Raw genomic sequence first — 20197 nt, forward strand, 5'->3', positions numbered from 1 at the left:
CCGAAGCCTCTGGGCTGACACTCGAGTCTTCCTTTGTTCCCCACTGATGGTTGTAAGAATAAGGGGCTGCTAGTTCTTATCCTGGTTGCTTGCTTCTGTTGCATGTCATCTGCCATTCAACATTTTCTGCCTGGGTTCACACAAAACTGGCGTTACTGAGTAAAGCACCTTGGAGAAGTTGACACATGGCTCTCAGCCACAAAACAAAATCTCACTTTGGATTGGTGCATGTGAATCCAGCACAAGAGGTTACCCAAAACATGCAACTCTACCTCTGGTGGGGTAAACCTGTTTCCTTGTGATTTGAAAATCACAATAATGCTAGGCTTCTCTGGTTGAGGGAACGGGTGCCCAAAGTCCCACCTGTAGTATCCCCCCCCCCCCAAATTACAGCAGCCGCGGCCCTTGCAACTCCCCGTCTTCCCTTGCAAAGAGCAAAATGCCCCCACCAGGCGTGAACAGGAGTTGCTGGACCATAAAGAGGGGTCTCGGTGAGGTCACATCTTGAGCTGGCTGGTCAGTTTGAGATTCAATGCCAGAAACATGAGTTAGTTATTTGTTGTTTCAGTTACCCAAACTTTAGAGCAACTCTAATCTGTTCTCTCGTTGCATCATTTATATAGGAAACTTCGGATTGAGTTGCTGGCTAAGGAACTGGGGAGGGGGGAGTTTTGGGGGTAGTGATTGCAATCCAGCGCATCTAAACGGTATACAATTAAGGAAAGCAATCCAACAGGTGAAGAAGGCAGGAGGAACTGCAACCACTTTGGAGGCTCGCGGTCCCTGGAGCGGAAAGCCACTACAAGATTTCAGCCTAGGGCAGGGGTCTTCAAACTGGGCCCTTTTATGACTTGTGGACTTCAACTCCCAGAATTCCTCAGCCGCAAGTGATAAAAGGGCCAAGTTTGAACACCCCTGGCCTAGGGACAGCTAAATCTATTCTCTCTAGATTCGACTTCTTCAGCCTAAATTGCAGAGATGCCGAACGATCATCTTTTGAGCGGCTCGTGATGCCTGCACACTGAGCGGGAGAACGCGGGGCAGGAAGTTTGATGGTGGACGGGGGCGGGCTCTTTTCAGATCAGCCACTCGGGGCCTTCGTCGAGGAGCCTTGTGAGCCAATAGGATCGAGAGCGACAGAAGAAGCGGAGAGGCGACCGAAGGAACAGTTTTCCTTTGAGAGGACCGGAGTGAGAACTCCCCAGTAGCGCGGCTTCCGCCGCGGACGAAACCATGAAGTAAGCGGCGACGGGAGGCGTCTGGGAGATACCACTTGGGCGGCGGGGGGCGAGCGAGCCCGGGAGCGGACGGGGGTTGCTGGGGTGCCTCTGCTGGCTGCGGATGATGGGATGCAGGGGCGCCGCAGCGGTGCCTCTGCTGGGGGCGCCGCAGCGGTGCCTCTGCTGGCTGCGGATGATGGGATGCAGGGAGGGGGCCAGCAGGGGCACGGGAGGCGGGCGCACGCCTCGCCTGGTTTGCTGCGGGACCGCTGGGTAGACGTGCCCGTTGGGACCCTCCACCACCCGCTCCCTCCGCGCAGGCTGAACATCGACGGGTTGCTGGTGCTCTTCCCCTACGACTACATCTACCCCGAGCAGTACTCCTACATGCTGGAGCTGAAGCGGACGCTGGACGCCAAGGTGGGCCGGGCGGGGTCCTGCGGGGGTCCCTGCCGCCTCTTCCGGGGGGGGACTGGCCGGGGGGGACAACGGCAGGACTGGAACTCGGAGCCTGCCGCCGCTCCCGTCCTGGCTCCTTCCCGTTCACCAACCGGCCCTCGGACGTAGGCGGCGGCGGCGGGGGTCCCTGACCTTCCCCCTCCCTCCCCCCCGCAGGGCCACGGGGTGCTGGAGATGCCCTCGGGCACCGGGAAGACCATCTCGCTCCTGTCGCTCATCCTAGCCTACCAGCGCGTGAGTAGCGGGGGGGGGCTGCGAAGCCCCTTCCGCAGCGGGCGGCCCTTTTTTGCAACGAGGAGCCCGGGAAGACTGCAGGGGCCCCGCGGAGGGGGGGCTGGGCGGGCCCCCTCCGACTCTGCCTGCTTTTCTTCCAGGCGGCCCCCCTCCCAAGCGTAGCCCTCTAAGCCAGCCCTCTCCCCCAGGCTCACCCGCTGGAGGTGACCAAGCTCCTTTACTGCTCCAGGACCGTCCCGGAGATTGAGAAGGTACCTGGGTGGTGGGCGGGCACCCTGGCACTGGGAGAGATGCCCGTGGGGCGGGAGTGCCAGGAAGCAGGCCTGGCTAGGAGGGCTTTCCTGGTGGGGGTCTGGACAGGGAGGGAGGGAGCTGGGTTGGGGGGGCGTCTGGGAGCCTCTCACATGCCCACTACTGGCTTCTTCCCCCCCCCCCCAGGTCATTGAGGAGCTGCGGAAGCTGCTGGACTTCCACCAGAAGCAGACGGGGGAGAAGCTGCCCTTCCTGGGCTTGGCCCTCAGCTCCAGGAAGAACCTCTGCATCCACCCGGAGGTGCCTCTGCCGGCTGAAGGGCGGGGTGGGGAGACGGCATCTGGGGGGGGGGCAGAGGAGACTCGGGGAGTCCCTCTCGGCTCCCTGTCATTCCACATGTGGTTCTGCCCTCCAGCCAAAATGCACTGCTTGGGGCCTCCTCTTGACTCCTCTCACCACAACCCTGTGTGGCAGGAGAGAGAATGGCTGGGTGGTCGTCTTCCTCTGGGTCCGCTCTCTTTGCTAAGAGTTCGCTGGCCGCTCTGGGCCACGGTCACTGCATGCCCTGGCAGCAAGGAAGGCAGGGCAATGTGGGTGCCGTGCCCCTTTCACTCAGACCTCCCCTCCCTTCCTTGTTTAGGTGAGCAGCCTGCGCTTTGGGAAGGAGGTGGACGGCAAGTGCTTCAGCCTGACTGCCTCCTACATCCGGGCTCAGCATCAGCAGGATGGCAGCATTCCCTCTTGCCGCTTCTTTGAGGTAGGGGTGAAGTGCACAAGGGGGTGGGGCAGACAGTCAAGGCCCCCCCGGGCCCTGGGGAGGGGGACCTGGGTGGCAGAAGGGCTGGGTGGGGCCGTGGACCTCCTTCCCTGGAGCAGAAGAGGCCAGACTGAAAAGGGAGGTGGGCCAAATCTGCTCTTCTCTTTTCACCATTAATCTGTCATTCGGGGGAAAAAAATTCAGGAAACTGGGCAGGAGAGTTAAGCAAACGTGTGTGTCCAAAGGCTTTTGTTCCTGATGTGAGAAAGCCCTGTTGAGAATTTGAGCAGCCAAAAACCATTTTGGCTCGTTCATAAGCCCGGGACAAGGAGATCCATTCAACTCTGATTCCCTGCAGGAATTTGATGCCCATGGGCGCCAGGTGCCTCTTCCCTACGGCATCTATAACCTGGATGACCTGAAGGCCTACGGTCGGCAGAAGGGCTGGTGCCCCTACTTCCTTGCCCGCTACTCAGTAAGACGTCTGGCTGGCCTTGCAGCCCACAAAGCTTTGTTTCCTGCATGATGGAGAAGCCCAGCCCCCCCCCCCAATTAGCATTTGGGGATTTTGAAGTTCTTCCTTCCCCAAGACGAGCGGTCATGCTCTGTTCTTCTTTCTCTCCCCACGTGGATCAGATTCTCCATGCCAATATCGTGGTCTACAGTTACCACTATCTCCTGGATCCCAAGATTGCGGACGTGGTCTCCAAGGAGCTGGCCAAGAAATCAGTGGTGGTTTTCGATGAGGCTCATAACATCGGTATGTATAAGAAGGGCGGGTAAGCGATCCGGTCTAGGAGGTGAATTGGGCTGCCTGAAAAATAGGTTCAGATCCAGTTTCTTCCTTTAGAGCAGAATTTCTCAACCTTTCCAACTTTAAGATGTGTGGACTTCAAATCCCAGAATTCCCCGGCCAGCTATCTTAAAGTTGGGAAAATTGAGAAACTCTGCTTTAGAGATTAACTCTGTTCACGCTTAGTTTAATTTGGATGGATGGGAACTCAGCCAAACGGCCAGTAATGAAACCATTAACGTGTTTTTAGTTGCAATTTTACCCTTAATTTATAATTTCTTTTTTTCCCTCCCTTAATTACTATGACTGCTAAAGGTGTCCGGATTGTGGGGAAGATCAAAAAATAAAATTAAAAATGGGTCGCGTTGAACCGTATCCCATCCAGGCAAGTAATTGACATCAGCTATAGTTGGCTTCTTTGAAAACCCTGGTTTTTCTTCTCTTTGACCCACAGACAACGTCTGCATTGACTCCATGGGGGTCAACATAACACGGAAGATCCTGGATCGCTGCCAAGGGAATGTGGCCACGCTCCAAGCTGCCATTCAAAAGTGAGCAAGGATTCGCTCCTTCCTTCTCCACTTCCTGGCCTTCTCCTCTGCGCAAAGGCCGATATTCTGTGCTGCTTACACAAATGACATCTGAAAGTTTGTGTGTGTAAAGACACAGAATAATAACAGCATTGGAAGAGACCTTGGAGGTCTTCTAGTCCAACCCCCTGCTCAGGCAGGAAATCCTTATTCTACCATCCTGGACAAATGGCTGCCCAGTCTCTTCTTAACAGCCTCCAGCGATGGAGCACCTACAACTTCTGGAAGCAAGTCTGGAGCTGTGGTTTTTCAATCGGACATATAGGACAGGCGCATCCAGGGGGCAGTCCGTGGGCTCTGGCTCTGACATGGCTGCCTCTGCTATCCAAGCTTCATGAGCTGACAGCCTGGGGGAGGGAAAGATTGAAGTATAAGGAGGAAGAAGGGGGGGGGGATGGAAGCCCAGCTGAATTGTGGGAAGCTTCAGCCAGCCAAGGTCAGCCATCAGAATGCAGAGCTGGGGACCAAGAGCCTCTTTCCTAAACAACATACAAGCACCTAATTGGACGTTTACAGATAAAAGGGAGATGGCTGGGGAGGAAAATTTACTTTGTGTTGTTCGTGTGGGAAAACCTCAAATTCAGCTTTGCTACTTTTGTAATCACTTAAGCTTCAGTAAAATATATTCTTAGCAAGAACAGTGGGCCAGGAGTCTTTCTTCGCTAGATGACTGAGTGGGACGGTTGACAGGCTCCGAGTTCCAGTCCTGTAGCCTGCAGCCCTCTCGCCCTCCCTCCCCACCTGCTCCCTTTCCAGGATCAAGGAAACGGATGCGCAGAAGCTGAAAGAGGAGTACCAGCAGCTGGTGCAGGGGCTGCGGGAGGCCAACGTTGCCCGGGAAACAGACGTCTATTTGGCCAACCCAGTGCTGCCGGACGAAATCCTCAAGGGTACGTCGGCCCCTTTGTGGGCAGGAGGGGTGGAGCTGGTGCTTGGATGCTCCTGGGGTGGGAGAGGACGCTGGTGCCTGCGCTGTCCCTGTTCCTATTGCTCTGCTGTTTGGCATCGTTTGCTGCTGCTTAGGGAGGAGGCGCTCGTATTCTCTGAGCCCCTGGCCTCCTCCTTCCATGAGGGGGGCTCAGGTGTGGGGGCAGCCCTGAGGCCTGTCTTTGAGCCGCTGCCCTGACTGGCCCTCCCCTTGCGCAGAGGCCGTGCCAGGAAACATTCGGACAGCAGAGCACTTTGTGGCCTTCCTAAAGCGCCTCTTGGAGTACCTGAAGTCCCGGCTGCGCGTCCACCACGTGGTCCAGGAGAGCCCCCCCTCCTTCCTGAAGGACATCTTTGAGAAGGTCTGCATCGAGCGCAAGCCCCTCCGGTGAGTGCAGGCGGGACCCCCTCGCCGGCCCCAGGAGGGATTCCCCCAGGCGGAGCTTCTTTCTGGAAGGGAGGCCCTTTCCCCCTCATCCCTTCCTCCTCCCCTGCCCCCAGACCCATGTTGCTGAGCATGGCTCTGCTGCTGGGAAAGGACAGGAGCAAAAGGGGGAGGTGAGGGAGAGCCTGGCCAGGTCCAGCAGGCTGTCCAGGGTCCCGGGCAGCTGTTCCAGGGCATCCTCGTACCAGCCTCGATTCTTGGGGTTTGGTAGGTTCTGCGCCGAGCGGCTGCGCTCGCTCCTTCGCACGCTGGAGATCGCAGACATCTCGGACTTCTCGCCCATCACCCTCCTCTCCAACTTCGCCACCTTGGTCAGCACCTACTCCAAGGGTAAGGAGGGCCTCTCTGGCGCACACGCCCGGCTCCTCAGCCAGCTACCTCCTGGGTGTTGCAATTTCTTCACATGCACGTCACCTCCTTGGAATTGGCGAGGGAAGGCGTGGGAGGGAGCTGGAGGGCATCCAAGAAGGAGCGCTGGGAACGGCAGGTCTGCTTTCGGGAATTGGCAGGTAGGCCAGTGGAGGACGAGGCAAACAAGCAAGCAGGCAGCCGTCTGTGCTGAAGGAAAAGCGTTGCGGCCTCTGCGCAGGCCGGTCCTGCTTTGACAAACCTTTGGGAGTCTTTTGGTGTCAACACAAATGTGTCCCAAAGTTGCTTTTGCAAAAGGCAACTGGACTTTTCTTAATTTTGTTCCTTGAAAAGGTTTCACTTCTTATCCAAGAAACTTCTTCAATTCTAAAGAAGCTTCAGAATGAACAAATACGAACTGAAGAAGCTTCTTGGATGAGAAGCAAAGCATTTTCCGGGAAAAAAGAACCGAGAAAACATCTTTGGGACAACCCTGACTGGAGGGTTGTGTCTCTCCAGAGACAGCACAAATGTGGGGAGGGGCTTGGATCCTTAAAGTGGTCTTCAAAAAGCCCTGGACGAGGTTCGTGGCTCATGAGCTCCCCGGAGGATCTGGGTGGCCACCGCCGGCTGAGGCTGACCCTCCCCGATCCCGCCGGGCAGCTTCTCTGGGCCTTCTCAGCTGGGGGGGGGCAGCTCTGTGCCCCCCACCAGCGTCTCTCCTCGTTTTGTGCCTCAGGGTTTACCATCCTCATTGAGCCCTTCGATGACAGGACGCCCACCATCCTCAACCCCATCCTGCACTTCAGGTGAGGCGCCCTGGGTTGCCCCCAGCTCTGGCTGGCTGGGCATTCTGGGTGTTGTGGTTCAGAGGAAGGCCACGCTGGGCGTCTCCTTTCGGAGCTGGTAGAGGGGAAAAGGTTCTGCCTTCACTCCTCAGAGGGCGAATGGGAGTCTTGGCCACGGTTCTAAACTTTGGCTGCCTGTGCTGGGAGGACGCGCGTCGCTCTGTCGCCTCCTCTTCCAGTCGCCGCTTTCCTCTCCCAGCTGCATGGATGCCTCGATCGCCATCAAGCCCGTCTTTGAGCGTTTCCAGACGGTCATCATCACCTCAGGAGTGAGTGCTTGAGGGAGCGTTTGGGGGCAGCGCCAGGACCCCCCCCCCCGTCTCTGGGGCTGGAGGCCTGGGAAGCGGCTGTCCTTACCTGCTGTTCTCCCCCCTTGCATTCAGACCCTTTCCCCACTTGACATCTACCCCCAAATCCTGGACTTCCGGCCGGTGACCATGGCCACTTTCACCATGACCCTTGCCCGGACCTGCCTCTGCCCGATGGTGAGTGCCAGAGGCCGGGAGGAGAGAGACCGTGTCCCCCTCCCCTTCCCAGGGAACCAAACAGGCCCCTTTCAGTCTGGGCTGTGAGGTCCCCTCTCCTCGACCAGCTCCCCTGGCCCTAGCTGGTGACACCGGGGGCCCCGGGCCCTTTCATCGGTTTCCCTTCCAGATTGTGGGCCGAGGGAACGACCAGGTGGCCATCAGCTCCAAGTTTGAAACCCGCGAGGACATTGGTGAGGGTCTTTGATGGGGAGGGGGCAGCAGAGCTCTTGCCTGGAGCCTCCTCCCTTCCGGGGTGCGGGGGCATCCCCACGGGAGGGGAGGGCAGTGCTGAGGCCGCTTGCAGTTGAAGGGAGGGGTGGGGCCCCGTGGGATTTTCCCCCCGCCTTGCCCTCCCCTCCTGGCCCCAGTTGGGAGCCTGAAGGGAATGTGCCTCTCCGACAGCCGTGATCCGCAACTATGGCAACCTGCTCCTGGAGATGTCGGCCGTGGTCCCTGATGGCATCGTTGCCTTCTTCACCAGCTACCAGTACATGGAGAACATCGTGGCCTCCTGGTATGAGCAGGTACGCCAGGACGCTGTGGCTGGCCCCTGCCCGCCAGGCCCCCAGATGGATGAGCTTGGGGATGCTTTTAATGGGGCCTTTAGGGGGGCTTCTGCCAAAAATTTCAACTCTCAAAGTCTCCTAAACTGGGAGTTGCGTTGTGTCCAAGACCAGGTTTCTGGGTCAAGCTCGCTGGTGAAGACAGTGGAGGGGCAGCCTGACTGCTGTGTGGATTTGGGGAGGGTCTCCCTCCCGTCCAGCCTCACAGCTCCCTTTGTGTTGCTTCTTGGTTCTTCCTCCAAGAACTGGTGTCCATGTCGGGCGCAAAGAACCAGGAACAGGAGTTGAGTTCAGAGGGCTCAAAGTTTATTCCCTGTTTCCGACACATAAAAATCGGATCTCATAACGGAAGTGAAATTGGCTGTGTAAAGATCCAAACCGAGGACGCATTTGACCCAGGGCCCCGCCTGGTCATCTACAGCTGAGTCCTCTCTATAGCTGATCCCAGACTGAAGGTCATTCAGGGGGGAGCACATCAAACACTTCTGGGGTGTGGAAACGGAGGGCCCCCCCCCCCGTTCAAAACAGGCCAGGCATATTCTGCAGGTCCCTCGGAAAGAGTCTGGCTACCCCTCCGTGCTCTTAAGGAGGCTGGGCGGGGGGAGACCGGAGGGCTGGGCCGGGCTGCAGAGTCTTTCCAAGCAGCCAGGCCAGGTGGGCTTTCTGCCGCTGGAGCTCCACCTCTCCTCTCGGGCTCCTCCAGGGGATCTTGGAGAACATTCAGCGGAACAAGCTCATCTTTATCGAGACGCAGGACGGAGCTGAGACGAGTGTGGCCCTGGAGAAGTACCAGGAGGTGAGGGTTGGGGTTGGGGGGGCTCTAGCTGCAGGAGGGAAGGGCTCAGTTGAGCAGCACACACACACACCCCCCCCCGTGCCTTTCTCCCTCCAAGCCTGGTCCTGAGGTGGGAGTTGCTGCCTGTTGGCGGAGGTCAGTTTGTTGACTTTTTTTTCTGAATTTGGGGTAAAAAGACGTTGTGGCTGATAAGATTGGTTGGTTTGCACCCCAGGCCTGCGAGAACGGCCGAGGAGCCATCCTGCTGTCGGTGGCAAGGGGAAAGGTCTCCGAAGGGATCGACTTTGGTGAGCGCCCTCAAACACCCCTCCCCTCGAGAAGCTGTGAGGGGGATCTGGACCGTCTCTTCTGCTGTTTGGGCAGAAGCCGGCCTGGGGCTGAGTTTGTGCCTTGCCTGAAAGTCACAAAGATCTCGAAACTGCAGGGGGAAGACATGTTTGCATGCAGTGCTGACCTTCCCCCCCCCCCACCTGCTTTCTCCCTTCCCCAGTTCACCACTACGGGAGGGCCGTAATCATGTTTGGCGTCCCTTACGTCTACACCCAGAGCCGTATCCTGAAGGTGGGCCCTGCCTCTGCTGCTGCTTGGGCAAATCCTGCTCCAATTTCCTCCGGGGTGCTGGCAACAGAGCCTTCACTTCCTCTCGGGGGAAGACCTGGGACCCCCTCAATTGGGTGGGGGGGCTCCTGTAGGACAGAAATGGCACGTTTTCCCACCCGCTGCTGGCTTGGCCGTTTCTCACAAGCTGATGGTGGAGGATACACACTTCTGGCTCAGTTGGCAAAGCATTGCCACACCTGGGCTGATTTCTGGGGGAGGGGTGGGGAAATGGGAGGAGACCCTCACTGCCTCTCCTCCCAAATCAGGCCCGGCTGGAGTACCTGAGGAACCAGTTCCAGATCCGTGAAAACGACTTCCTGACGTTCGATGCCATGCGGCACGCGGCACAGTGCGTCGGACGGGCCATTCGGGGCAAGACGGACTATGGTCTCATGATCTTCGCTGACAAGGCGAGTCCAGTAGGGGGCGTCCTCTCGGCTGCAGCCTGGACGGATGGGCAGTGGCTGATCCCGTGTCTCCCCCGCAGCGCTTCGCCCGGGCGGACAAACGGGGGAAGCTACCTCGCTGGATCCAGGAACACATCACCGACGCCAACCTCAACCTGACGCTGGACGAGGCCGTCCAGGTGGCCAAGCACTTCCTGCGCCAGATGGCCCAGCCCTTCCGCAAGGTGAGACGGACTCGGGCGGGGGAGGCACCGTGGGAAGAGGTGGGCTCCAGCCGGGGGGCATCTTGTAGCCCGGGGCTCTCCGAAATTCTGGGAGTTGGAGTCCATAAGCTTTAAAGTTGCCAAGTTAGGAGACCCCTGGAATAGGCAGAGGCGGGACGCTTTGCAAGTTACGCAGGGACAGCAAATTCTTTGAACCTTGGCAGCAACCTCCATCTCCTTTTCCTCCCTAGCTGACCTGCTAACCCAGAGAGCCCGGCCCCCACCCTCTGGCACCCAACAGGGGCTCTCATGGCTTGGGGGGGACACCATTTGCAAGAAGGGCCGCTTTGATATGCCTCTCTGGGCCTCCAAGTTTCAGTTTTCTGTCTTAAAATATCAAGAAACTGCTGGCAGTTTTGGCCTGGGGGGGGGGGCACAGAGGCAGCTGCATGCTGTAAAAGGGGGGCTCGGCCCCATAGAGACCACCCCTCTTCTCCAGGTCAGCAGCTCTACTCTTTCCATCATGACCTCCAGCAAAAAGGGGGGCAGAGCCTCACTTCCTGGGTGACCGTCAGCCAGGAAGGGAACGATGGGTGTTTATGGGGATTGCAATTCCCATAATGCCTCAGTGCCAGTGCCGTGGAAATTCTGGGGGAAGTTGCTACAGGACTTAGAAAACAAGAGAAACATTTGCATCCTAAATACGGTTTTGAAATGACAATGATGTTATCCATTCACTCAAATCCGACTCTTGGCTATTCTGTGGTTTTTAATATTATTTATGTTTTTTTAATGATTCTGTGGTTTTGAAGTACTGTACTCTGCTCAACAACAAACACTTTACACACAGCCCAGCAGCAGCAGCCAGACAAGCTGCCAGTGCACTGGGCACAGAGGTGTCTGCAGTTGCCCTGGGGGGCAGCAGTGGGCATCCTGACCCCTTCCCCTCCTCCCCCCTTGCCGTCTCCTCAGGAAGACCAGCTGGGCCTGTCCCTGCTCACCTTGGAGCAGCTGCAGTCGGAGGAGACCCTGCGCAGAGTGCAGGAGATCGCGCACCAGGTGTGAGTGGCAGCGGAGGAGGCCGGCCAGCGTGCTCTGCAGGGCAGGGGCCCCGGCTGGCCCCCTGTCCAACTGCAGAGCTCATCGGGGGCAGAGAAGAGAAGCTGGCCAAAGGCCTTTACTTTTGGCCTGGCCGGGCCCCTCATCCCTCTCCCCCCCCCAACTAATCCTAGATTTCTGGACTAGGTTTTAATAAAGGGGATTAGTGTGTTGCTACGCAAGTGATTTTCTTCTTTGTGTTTGTGTGTGCGTGCAAGTGTGTTCTGCAACTCTCCCTTCTCTAGCATAAAAGGCGGCTAAGTGTGTCTTTTGGTCCTGGGGTAAAATCCCCTTGAAGTGGAAGAACTGGAGGAGGCATCTGATCTTTTTCACGCAAAGCCACTGGGGGGGGGGACCATAGGAAGGTTTGCAGACAACCCCCACCTCTAAAGTAAGGAAAACTCTTCATTCCCAGCAGACTTTATTTAAGGAAAAATAAGGTGCATAAATAAACTAAGGTTTGGCTTCACAAGAGCCATAGTGAGGGGAGGGGGGAACAGGCTGCTGCTCCTGCCCCCAAGGAGTTTAAGGCAATAGCGAGGGGGGAGAAGCTCCCCTCCTTGTGATCCTTTGGGATGGCAGCAGCTGCTCCATTCCTGAGAAACAGTCCTCTGTGAGTCGGGAGGGGCGCTTGCTCCCCCCAAGGGGGACCTCCCGTGCATGCAGTGCTCAGCCCAGGGAGGGCCAGGTGAAGTGCTTGAACCAACAAGTGACGCAGGTTAGGCCTGGCCTCAGCCAGGGAGAGTGAAGGCCAGTGGGCCTAGTGGGCGGTGCGGTGCGTGAGGTCCTGGATGCTGGTGCTCAGGTTCCGGGTGGGCTGCAGGAGGGAAAGAGGAGGGGTCCCCTTCAGGCCTCTGCCGTCGCTGTTCCCTTTCAGGCTCTGATTTCCTGCCCCAAGTGCTCCCTGCGCCGATTCTTGCTTTTTCTCCTGGCGTTTGGGGCGCCCTGGCTGGATCTGAACACAGGCTGAGCCACGTTGCCCAGCGAACTACCGGTCTGCAACTGGGGCTATGCTGCTGAGCGTGGGGGTCCTTCTGGGCCCCCGACTCACCTTTGGGGCTGCGACAGCTGCACCCTCGTTCACATGCAGCAGGTTGAGGGACGTGGCCCGTGTCATCCTGAGGAAGAGAGACCCTGTTAAGCTCTTCCTGGCCGGCCTGGCTGAGCCTCCCAAAGCCCAGACCTGCCTGGGGGGGGGGCTTCTGGGGCGCTCCCATTCACCTGGGGGCTGCAGCTTCCTTGGGCTGCCCCACTGCCTGGCCCCGGAGCTTGGAGACCAGCTTCTCACTGCTGCGCTTGAGGGAGTCCCGGAAGCGAGAGAAGGAGCTGCTGCGCCTCATCCCCTCCTAGAGGGAAAGAGGGGGCGCAAGACTCAAAACCTGGGGGGCTTCCCCATCCCCCCCCCCAACCACCTGCGGTCCAAGGTGGGAACAGGCAATCACGGTCTGCCTGGAGCCCCCTTTGCCTCCCTCTCTGGAGGCTCAGCTGAGGAGGCAGCGGGTGCCAGAGTGAAGCAGCTTAAAAGATTTGCTCCCCCTTCATGCCCCCCCCCCCCGCTCGTCATCCCTCCAAAGGGATCTTTCGTTGATCTCCAAGCCACCTGCGGGAGAAATCCTCCGAGGACTCACCTGCCCTTCCCAGGTGTGGCCAGCTCCTGTCCAGCTATAATCTGAAGGAGGGGAGGGGTTTTCAAGAGGTGAGTGCAGATGCTGAGGACGTGGGCACCTCCCTGTTCCCCCCCCCAGGGAAACGGCTGCCCAACGCTGGGCTCTTACCAGCCCTGGGGGTGCTCAGCTCCTGGTCCTGCAGGGAGAGAATCTCCTTGTACAGCTGCTCAGCCTGCTGGAACTTGCCCTGTTTCACGAAACACGAGGCCTGGCCGAGGGGAACAAGCAAGGTGGGGGGGGGTGAGCACTTCCCCTCCACCAGTGGACCCCCAGTGGGCAGGTAGCAATCGGTCAAGTACAGCCACCATCCAAAGGGCAAAGCACACCAAGAAAAAAGCCACTGCTCAGGCTAGGATGCTTTTAATCCTGTTTGGGTGGCAGGAAGGTGAAGCGGGGGGGGGGGAGAGAGAACCGGCCCTTGTGGTGCCATGGTTGAAGCAGGTCCTGGCTCAGTGGGCCAGTACTATTTTATTTGTCAATAACAGCCTGGTCATTGGCATGCTGCCCTACCTTGAACGTATTTTACCCAAAGAGAGCCACCCAGGCAGAGCCAGCAGTAACCCTCCAACTCCACAGTTACCAGGTTATTCTTGGTCTTGGCCACGTTGCCGTCGCTGGGGCCCAGCTGGCTCTGGTAGATGCGAAGGGCCCGCTGGTAATACTGTTCCACCTCTTCGAACTTGCCCTGGTTTTGGCACAAGAGGGCCAGGTTGTTCAGCTGCTTGGCCACGTCTGGATGGTCGGCGCCCAGCACCTGTGGGGGAAGGGCAGAGGTGCCCAGCTGATGTGCTGCCTGGGGCAATGCGTGCCCCCCCCCACCTCTCTGGGACTGCATCTCCTCCGGCCCCTGAAGGCACAAACTGGGTTGCAGCAGCGTCTCCAGCCTTGGCCACTTCAAGACTGGTGGACTTCAACTCCCAGGATAGCCGGCTGAGGAGTTCTGGGAGTTGAAGTGGCCAAGGTTGGAGACCGCTGGATTACAGCCACTGTCTCCCTATTCAGGCAGACCTTTTGGCTGTCAGGACCAGCTCAGAGCCCCCTCCCTTTCCGGCCTTCTCCCCCTCACTGCTCCAGCCTGCGCCAGGGACGCTTCTGCCGGTTGAAGGGGGGGGAGTTCAATTGCTGGCTCTTCCTCCCCCTCCAGATCTAAACCTTTGACCCACCGGCTCTCCCCAAGGATTTGTCAGGTGGTCACCCAGAATTTCTCCCGGCAGGTCGGCTGGGAGAACGCTGAGCATTGTTCCTCCCTCTCTTTAATTGGCCCGTAGAGTTGGGTGGTATTAGCTTATTTATGTTTTTAGGTAGATAATTTTTAACTTTTATGATTGTAAGCCACCCAGAATTACTTTGTTTTAAGATGGACAGCCAATATGTTTTATTTATAAACAAACAAATAAGTAAATAAATAGCCCCTTTCAAGAGGCCCAGGAAACAGCCTTTCAGACTCTTCTCCAAATTGTGGCGTGTGTGTCTTGGTGTCTACCTTCTCTCGGATCTCCAGGGCCCTCTTGCACAGCGGCTCAGCCTCTTGGTACTTCCCTCGCTTACCGTACAGCACAGCCAGGTTGTTCAGGGTGGCCGCCACCTGCCAAGGACGAAAGGCGGCTTAAGCAGAGCCCAGGAAGCTCCCTCAGAGCAAGGTGAAACGGGGGCATCTTGCCTGGGACCAAGCCGAGAGGGTCCACCCCGGAAGGCTCACCAGCCCTCCTCCTCCTCCTCCTCCCTAGGGCCTCCACGTAACCTCTGCCAGGGCCAACCCCCTCCCTGCCCCCTCCCCACAGAGCCCGGGCACTCACGGAAGGGTGCTCCACGCCCAGCGCCTGCTCACGAATGTCCAGGGCGTCATTGAGCAGCTCCGTGGCCTCCTTGTACTTGTTCTGGTCCCTGCAGGAGGAGAAGCAGGGCGGTTGGGGTGGCAGGGTGCAGCCTGCAGGCGATGCCAGGGCAAGCCCAGGAGGCAGCTGCAGCTCAGAGGACTGGGGGCCACCAGCAGAGCCACACGACAGCCAGAACAAAAGGGCCCCTGGAGCCCCCCCCCCGGTCTTTCTGCTTGTGCTGCTGGAGGGGAGGCCAGGCGCCTCGACCATCTTACCGGTAGACCAGGGCCAGGATATTGAGCATCGTGGCCACGTCCGGGTGGCTGTGCCCGGAGCTCTTTTCCAGGTCCTCCAGGGCCTGTTTGCAAAGCGGCACGGCCACCTCGTAGCGCCCTTGAGAAGCGTACTGGATCACCAGGTTGTGCAGTGTCCGCAGGCGTGCTGGGATCTCGTACCCGCCCTGCTGAGCTGCCAAGGCGGCGACACCTGGACTCTGCCCCTCTGCAGGACAAAAGCCCGGCTGGGTGGTGAACAGAGAGCCTGGGTGGCCAGGCTGGGTAGAAGCCGGGCATCCTCCCGTCCAGCCCACCCTCGTCCCAGGCCCTGCCCAGCACCTGGCCTGCTGTGGGGCAGGTTAATGTGCTGCTCTTGGAGACGGCGGGGGCTCTTTGCAACCCAGTGCTGGGTTTAAGCTTCAGCCTCACTCAGGCAGACAGGCAGCAGTTCCTCAGGCTGACTTGGGGGCTGACTGAGAAAGCAAAGGACGCCGAAGGAAACGCACCTGGCCTTTGGTCGTCATCCGTGCTGAGAAAGCCTTCCTCTGTCTCCACCTGCAAGGAGAACCTGGGAAAGTCAGTGAAGGCAGGAAGGACACACACACACACAAACACACGCTCCATTTTCCTTTAGAAAACTCTCTGCTAATTGGAGGCTTTGCAGTGAGGGATGCAGGATCAAGCCCTTCCTCCCCCCCCCCCGCCGCCTCCTACGGTTCCAGTCATCCTGAGCCAGTGTGCTCTCTCTGAGCACCCCCATAATTCAGACGGAAGATTTAATTTGGGGTCAATGGTTCATAGGAACCTTCAAAATTTCTTGGTGGACTTGAATTCTCTCAGCTGCAAGCAGCCGGATGCAGAGAGATACAGAAGGCGCCTCATCCACAAACAGCCATGGTCACCCAAAGCAGTTTCCCCCCCTGAGAAAAGCCCCCCCCCGCCACCACCACACCTGCTCCTCCCGGGCCTCGTAGTGCTTAAGCTGGTTCAGGAAGCGCAGGTGCTTGTTCTCCTCCTCCAGCTGAGCCACGGCCTCTGCGCTGTGCTGGAGCCGCAGCTGGGTGCCGGCCAGCTCCTCCCTCAGCCAGAGGTTCTCCTGGCCCAGGCGCCTCACCTGGGCCCGCAGCTTCTGCTTCTCCGCCTCCAGCGCCCCGATGTGGGAGGAGAGGGCGATCAGCATCTGGGGAGAGGGAGGGGCAGCTCCAGCAACCATAGCCTTTGCACTCGGGAGACGGGGGGGGGGGGAGAGGGGGGCTGTGGAGAATTGCAAGGGAGTAAAGCAGGGACTGGCCGCAGGGCAGCACCACAACGAATGACGTACAGAAATACTAAGAATGAAGATAATGGGAAAATAGGGGAAGAAAGGGGGAAGAGAAAAAAGGTGAGGGCAAAGGGGAAACAGGAAAAAAAAGACATTGACTTCCGGCCCCTTTGGGCACAACAGAATAAGGTAATAACATTAGTTCTATATTTTGATAAACTACTTTTATTGAAGTTTTATATTTTGACAAAATACTTTTACATATTGTTTTTTGATACATTTTATATGTTCTATTGCTTCTGTTTGCATTACATTGGATTCCAATATATTGGAATTGGGTCAACTTATTTTCCAACGCCCCAGAAGGCAAGGCAAGAAACAACAGATGGAAACAAGGAGAGAAGCAACCTGGAATTAAAGAGAAACTTCCTAACAGTGGTGGACAGTTAACCGGTAGAACAGAAGTTGCCTTCAGAAGTTGTGGGTGCTCCATCACTGGAGGTTTTTAAGAAGAGACCGGACAGCCACTTCTCTGAAACAGTAGAGGATCTCGTTCTTGAGCAGGGGGCTGGACTAGAAGACCTCCAAGTTCCCTTTCTAATCTACTCTCTACTCTCTCCTCTCCTCTCCTCTCTACTCATAACTTGAAAGTACCTGACACAACCCAGGGAAGGCCAAGACAAATGGACATGCTTGACCTTTCCAGTTGAAGCTGACTGCCAGGGTGGCCCCCGCTAGCATCACATGCCAGGCTTGTGCAAAGACCCCCCCCCAGACTTCCCTCCCCAAGGGCTCCTGGAGCTTCCTTGTGCTCCATGATGCCATAGGTGGTCGAGCAGCCTCCTGGCTACCTCCCTCGGGGCTCCTGGTGTACCTGGCCTTCGGCAATGCCCAGCTCTATGCCTTCCAGGCTCCTGCAGACGAGGTCCTGCTTCTCTTCCAGCAGCTCCAGGGCCTGGGCATCCGCGGCTGCCAGGGGGGTCTCCCTCTCATCCATCAGCTGCCGCTCCTTCAGCAGAGCCTCCTGCAGGTGGAAGTGGATGCTGCGGTTCTCGCTGCGCAGGGCTTCCAGCCCCTTCATCACCTGGCGTGTTTGGAGGATGATGTCATCGCCTGTCATCCTCTCCGATTGGGTGTCATTCAGGCCCACCATGATGGACATGGTGGGCCACGTTGGTTCTAAAGAAGGAGGGCGCCGAGCTCCTGGTGTCTCCTGGGGGTCTCCTAGAAGGCAAAGGAGGAGCCTCTCTGGCAGTTGCATCTCAAGGATGGTGGGGGTCCAAACTTGGCAACTTTAAGACTTGTGGACTTCAATTCTCCTTGCACTAGCTGGGGAATTCTGAGAGTTGAAGTCTTAAAGTTGCGAAGGTTGGTGTCCCCTGCTCTAATCCTAGACACAAAGGTTATCCAAGCCCTCTGCACACTCTCAGAGGTATTCCAGATCTGCAAACCCTGGTCTTTTTTTCACCCAGGATCTATTAATCAGAAGGAACATCAGCTAGAGAAGTTGATGGGGAGAACTATCAGGATTTTTATTCAACCAAAGCAGAAGGCACCATTTGTAAATGTGATATTTCTGGCCTCCGGTAAAAGGCTGCCCTCCACGTTGGGAATGCAAGAGCCCTTCCATCACACCCAGGTGGGGCCGGGAGGCCGCCCTGCCTGGCCCAGGCCTTTGGGAATGCTGCCTGCTGGATCCACAGCTGAATCCCAAACCAGTCTCTCCAGCTGGATGCCACCACCAGAAAGCAGGCAGCAACACGCTCCTCGGCCAAGCCCGTCTGCAGCCACACACATGCCTGAGGAAGGAAGAATCCTCGGCCGCCTCCCTTCGCCAGACAGGCTGGGTCTCCTCTGGCCGGGATCGAGGCTCCCAGCCCTGGCCATGCGAAGGGTGCCAGCAGCCCATCAGGCAGCAGGGCTTTCCGAGGCTGCCCTGCGCCCGGACTGGCTGCTCGGCCACTTCAGAGACCCCAAGCAAGAGACCTCAGCGCTGCCCACTTCCTTCTGCTGAACGTGGGTTTAACGGGTCACCATCTGGCACTGGTGCCCGAGCCGTGGAGCTGCTGAGCTGCCAACCCCCTTTCTATGTCTCTCCGTCAGGTGCCCATTAATCCAATCTGGGCAGGAAAACTGGTCAGCTCTGCTGCTTACAGAAGCTCCTGCTTGGCCCTCATTTCATGCTCCCATCGAGCTGCTGCCCTAGACAGGCTGGGTTCTGACAGCACTCGAAATAGGAAATAGCACCTAGACTTATATACCGCTTCATAGGGCTTCACTGCCCTCTCTAAGCGGTATTTTACGGAGTCAATACACAGCCACAAGAAAGCAAAATTTACCCCTGCATTATTTTAGATCGTGCCATCATGTTCTCTCCAGCTTGCCCTGTGCAATTTGCTTTCTTGCAAGATTTTTAGAAAAAAATATGTATACGTATTTTGGGGGTCTGGCAGAGAAGCCCATGGTTGGTAGAAGGCCATTTCTCTCAGGCCGCCTCTGTCAAGCGGTATATCGGTTACCTCCAACTGAGGCACTCTTCCCATCTCTGCAGCCATCAGCGCAAGGATGCTAGTTTGTGGATGCTTTCCAGAAGCCCCCCCCCCATCTGGAAACAGCTGCAGGGCTGGCCCAGAGCAGAGGCAGGACATCCCCCCCCCCAGCCTCTCTCTGAGAGCAAGGTCTGATATAAAAACTCCTTCAAGGGGGGGTCCTTGGGGCTCTCTGAGCTTGGCTGTTTTCTTGTAGACGTTTCGCGACCCAGCTAGGGAACATCTTCAGTGCTAATGTGATAATGAAACGTTCAAGAAAAGAGCCAAGCTCAGAGAGCCCCCAGGACCCCTCAGTTCATCAGGAGGCTACAAATATTCTCTTCTTCAGCTGCTGCCACAACCGTGGACTTCCATTCACAAGTCTGGAAGCGGCTCCTAACTCGGGCCCTGTTTAGCCAGTGAAAAGATAAACTTCGCTTCAGTCATCTCTGTCGCCCGGGGAATATTTTGCACAAAGCTCCCGTTTCCCCCTTGCAGGTCCCGCTCTTCACTGCGGCTGGCCCCTCCGCGACACCCGCCTCGGCTGGACCCGCCGCGCTTCCGCGTGGGATGCCCAGACAAGCGAGCCGGCTCAGCGCCGACTGGAGCTCGGCCCGGCCCGGCCCATCTCGCGCCTCTTCGCAGCCGGGAAAGGCAGCTCCGGGGGAAGCAGGCCGGCCCGATGCTGCTGCGCCGGACCCCCGGCTCTGCCAAGAGATGGGTCGGAGGTCTGGGTCGCTCCCAGGAGCCCCCCCCCGAACACGACCGCCTGGAGGACGCGTCCCCCTCCCCTCTCCAAAGTAGGCGCCCCCCCCCGCGTCGCTTTCGCCCAGGGGAGGGGAGGCTCCCCAGGTAACCCAGATGGCCTCGGAGCCGGGGAGGCTGCAAGCTGCAGCTCCGGCGGCGAGGAAGATGCGCCCGATTCTCCCGGGCAAGGCCTGCCCCGCCGCTGCCTCACCTTCCTCCCTGCCGGCCTGTCGAGGAGAGAATCAGCGCTCGCCGCGCCCCGGCAGCCTCCGCCGCCCGCCCCGGGTTCAGCGCCTCGCTGGGGAGGAGGGGCGCTCCCGCCCCGCCCAGCGGAGCCGCGGCTTACCTGGGCCGCGACTGGAAGGCGCTCTGCACGTGCCCAGAGGCGCCCCGCCCCTCTTGAAACCGAAAAGCAGCTCTCCCCAATTTCTGTAAACCCCCCCCCCGCCTTTCCCCTAAAGAACGCCGCAGCTGCTTTCCATGCAGGAGCCCCGCGCCCAGCTCAGCCCCGACCTGCGCCCGAGTCGGGGGGAGGGGGCTCCGCCTTTTTTAAAGACCCTCCCGTGCCGACTCCCTCGCCCGGTCAGCCCCTCCGGTTTTTCGCAGAAGAAATGAGCTGATAGATGTTGGTGGGAAGGAGGCCCCCACCCCCACCTCTTGCCTGGCCTTGAGGCTGCTGAAGAGCCCCCAGCAATGAGCCGACCCCTCTCCCTGCCCCGCGCCGTCGGGAAAGCGGTGCCAAGCAGACCCTCCGGCTCTCTGGCCGAGGGAGGGAAAAGTCATCATCTGGCAGGCTGACTCCCTCCCCCTCCCCCGCAGGTCCTTGGCTGAAGTG

At 58.1% G+C, this 20197-nt stretch overlaps 2 protein-coding genes across 4 annotated transcripts; one reads left to right on the forward strand and one right to left on the reverse strand.

Annotated features, from left to right (window-relative positions):
- The first annotated feature begins 1084 nt into the window (after nt 1–1084).
- On the forward strand, nt 1085–11249 carry ERCC2 (ERCC excision repair 2, TFIIH core complex helicase subunit). Of its 3 annotated transcripts, XM_039362116.1 has the most exons (23): nt 1085–1238; nt 1541–1640; nt 1836–1913; nt 2102–2164; nt 2352–2465; nt 2806–2922; nt 3281–3397; nt 3559–3682; nt 4170–4266; nt 5062–5195; nt 5452–5620; nt 5889–6007; nt 6765–6834; nt 7073–7142; nt 7257–7358; nt 7528–7591; nt 7803–7924; nt 8667–8759; nt 8974–9046; nt 9250–9320; nt 9626–9769; nt 9847–9990; nt 10942–11249. In XM_039362116.1, the coding sequence occupies exons 1-23, from the start codon at nt 1234–1236 to the stop codon at nt 11032–11034; spliced, it is 2283 nt and encodes a 760-aa protein (XP_039218050.1). In that variant the 5' UTR covers nt 1085–1233; the 3' UTR covers nt 11035–11249. The 3 variants fall into 3 exon arrangements, 2 of the variants coding, with proteins under 2 accessions (XP_039218050.1, XP_039218049.1); XM_039362115.1 differs by lacking the exon at nt 1085–1238 and having other exon boundaries at nt 1316–1640; XR_005558970.1 differs by lacking the exons at nt 1085–1238; nt 8667–8759; nt 8974–9046; ... (2 more) ...; nt 9847–9990; nt 10942–11249 and having other exon boundaries at nt 1304–1640; nt 7053–7142; nt 7803–7881.
- Nucleotides 11250–11474: 225 nt separating this feature from the next.
- Nucleotides 11475–19722, reverse strand: KLC3 (kinesin light chain 3). The gene is made up of 13 exons (XM_039362117.1): nt 19574–19722; nt 16962–17311; nt 15779–16006; nt 15333–15381; nt 14827–15052; nt 14531–14618; nt 14218–14319; nt 13315–13488; nt 12843–12942; nt 12696–12736; nt 12289–12413; nt 12119–12185; nt 11475–11884 (listed from the first exon to the last, which is right to left on the reverse strand). Exons 2-13 carry the CDS (start codon nt 17247–17249, stop codon nt 11828–11830), a joined length of 1545 nt encoding a protein of 514 aa, XP_039218051.1. The 5' UTR covers nt 17250–17311; nt 19574–19722; the 3' UTR covers nt 11475–11827.
- Between the last annotated feature and the right edge of the window lie 475 nt (nt 19723–20197).

This window comes from Crotalus tigris, unplaced genomic scaffold (assembly GCF_016545835.1).
Source record: "Crotalus tigris isolate CLP2741 ecotype Arizona unplaced genomic scaffold, ASM1654583v1 scf7180000019364.2947544272:3078424, whole genome shotgun sequence".
NCBI classification, from domain to species: domain Eukaryota; kingdom Metazoa; phylum Chordata; class Lepidosauria; order Squamata; family Viperidae; genus Crotalus; species Crotalus tigris.

Excerpts from the sequence above, each read along its gene's own strand:
- ERCC2 (XM_039362115.1), top strand. The coding sequence starts at position 1,350 with ATGCAGGGGCGCCGCAGCGGTGCCTCTGCTGGGGGCGCCGCAGCGGTG. Across the intron at positions 1,641-1,835 it reads AGCGGACGCTGGACGCCAAG|GGCCACGGGGTGCTGGAGAT; the intron begins GTGGGCCGGGCG and ends TCCCCCCCGCAG. Across the intron at positions 7,925-8,666 it reads TGGCCTCCTGGTATGAGCAG|GGGATCTTGGAGAACATTCA; the intron begins GTACGCCAGGAC and ends GGGCTCCTCCAG.
- KLC3 (XM_039362117.1), bottom strand. The coding sequence starts at position 17,249 with ATGTCCATCATGGTGGGCCTGAATGACACCCAATCGGAGAGGATGACA. Across the intron at positions 14,619-14,826 it reads ATCCTGGCCCTGGTCTACCG|GGACCAGAACAAGTACAAGG; the intron begins GTAAGATGGTCG and ends CTCCTCCTGCAG. Across the intron at positions 14,320-14,530 it reads TGGGCGTGGAGCACCCTTCC|GTGGCGGCCACCCTGAACAA; the intron begins GTGAGTGCCCGG and ends CGTCCTTGGCAG.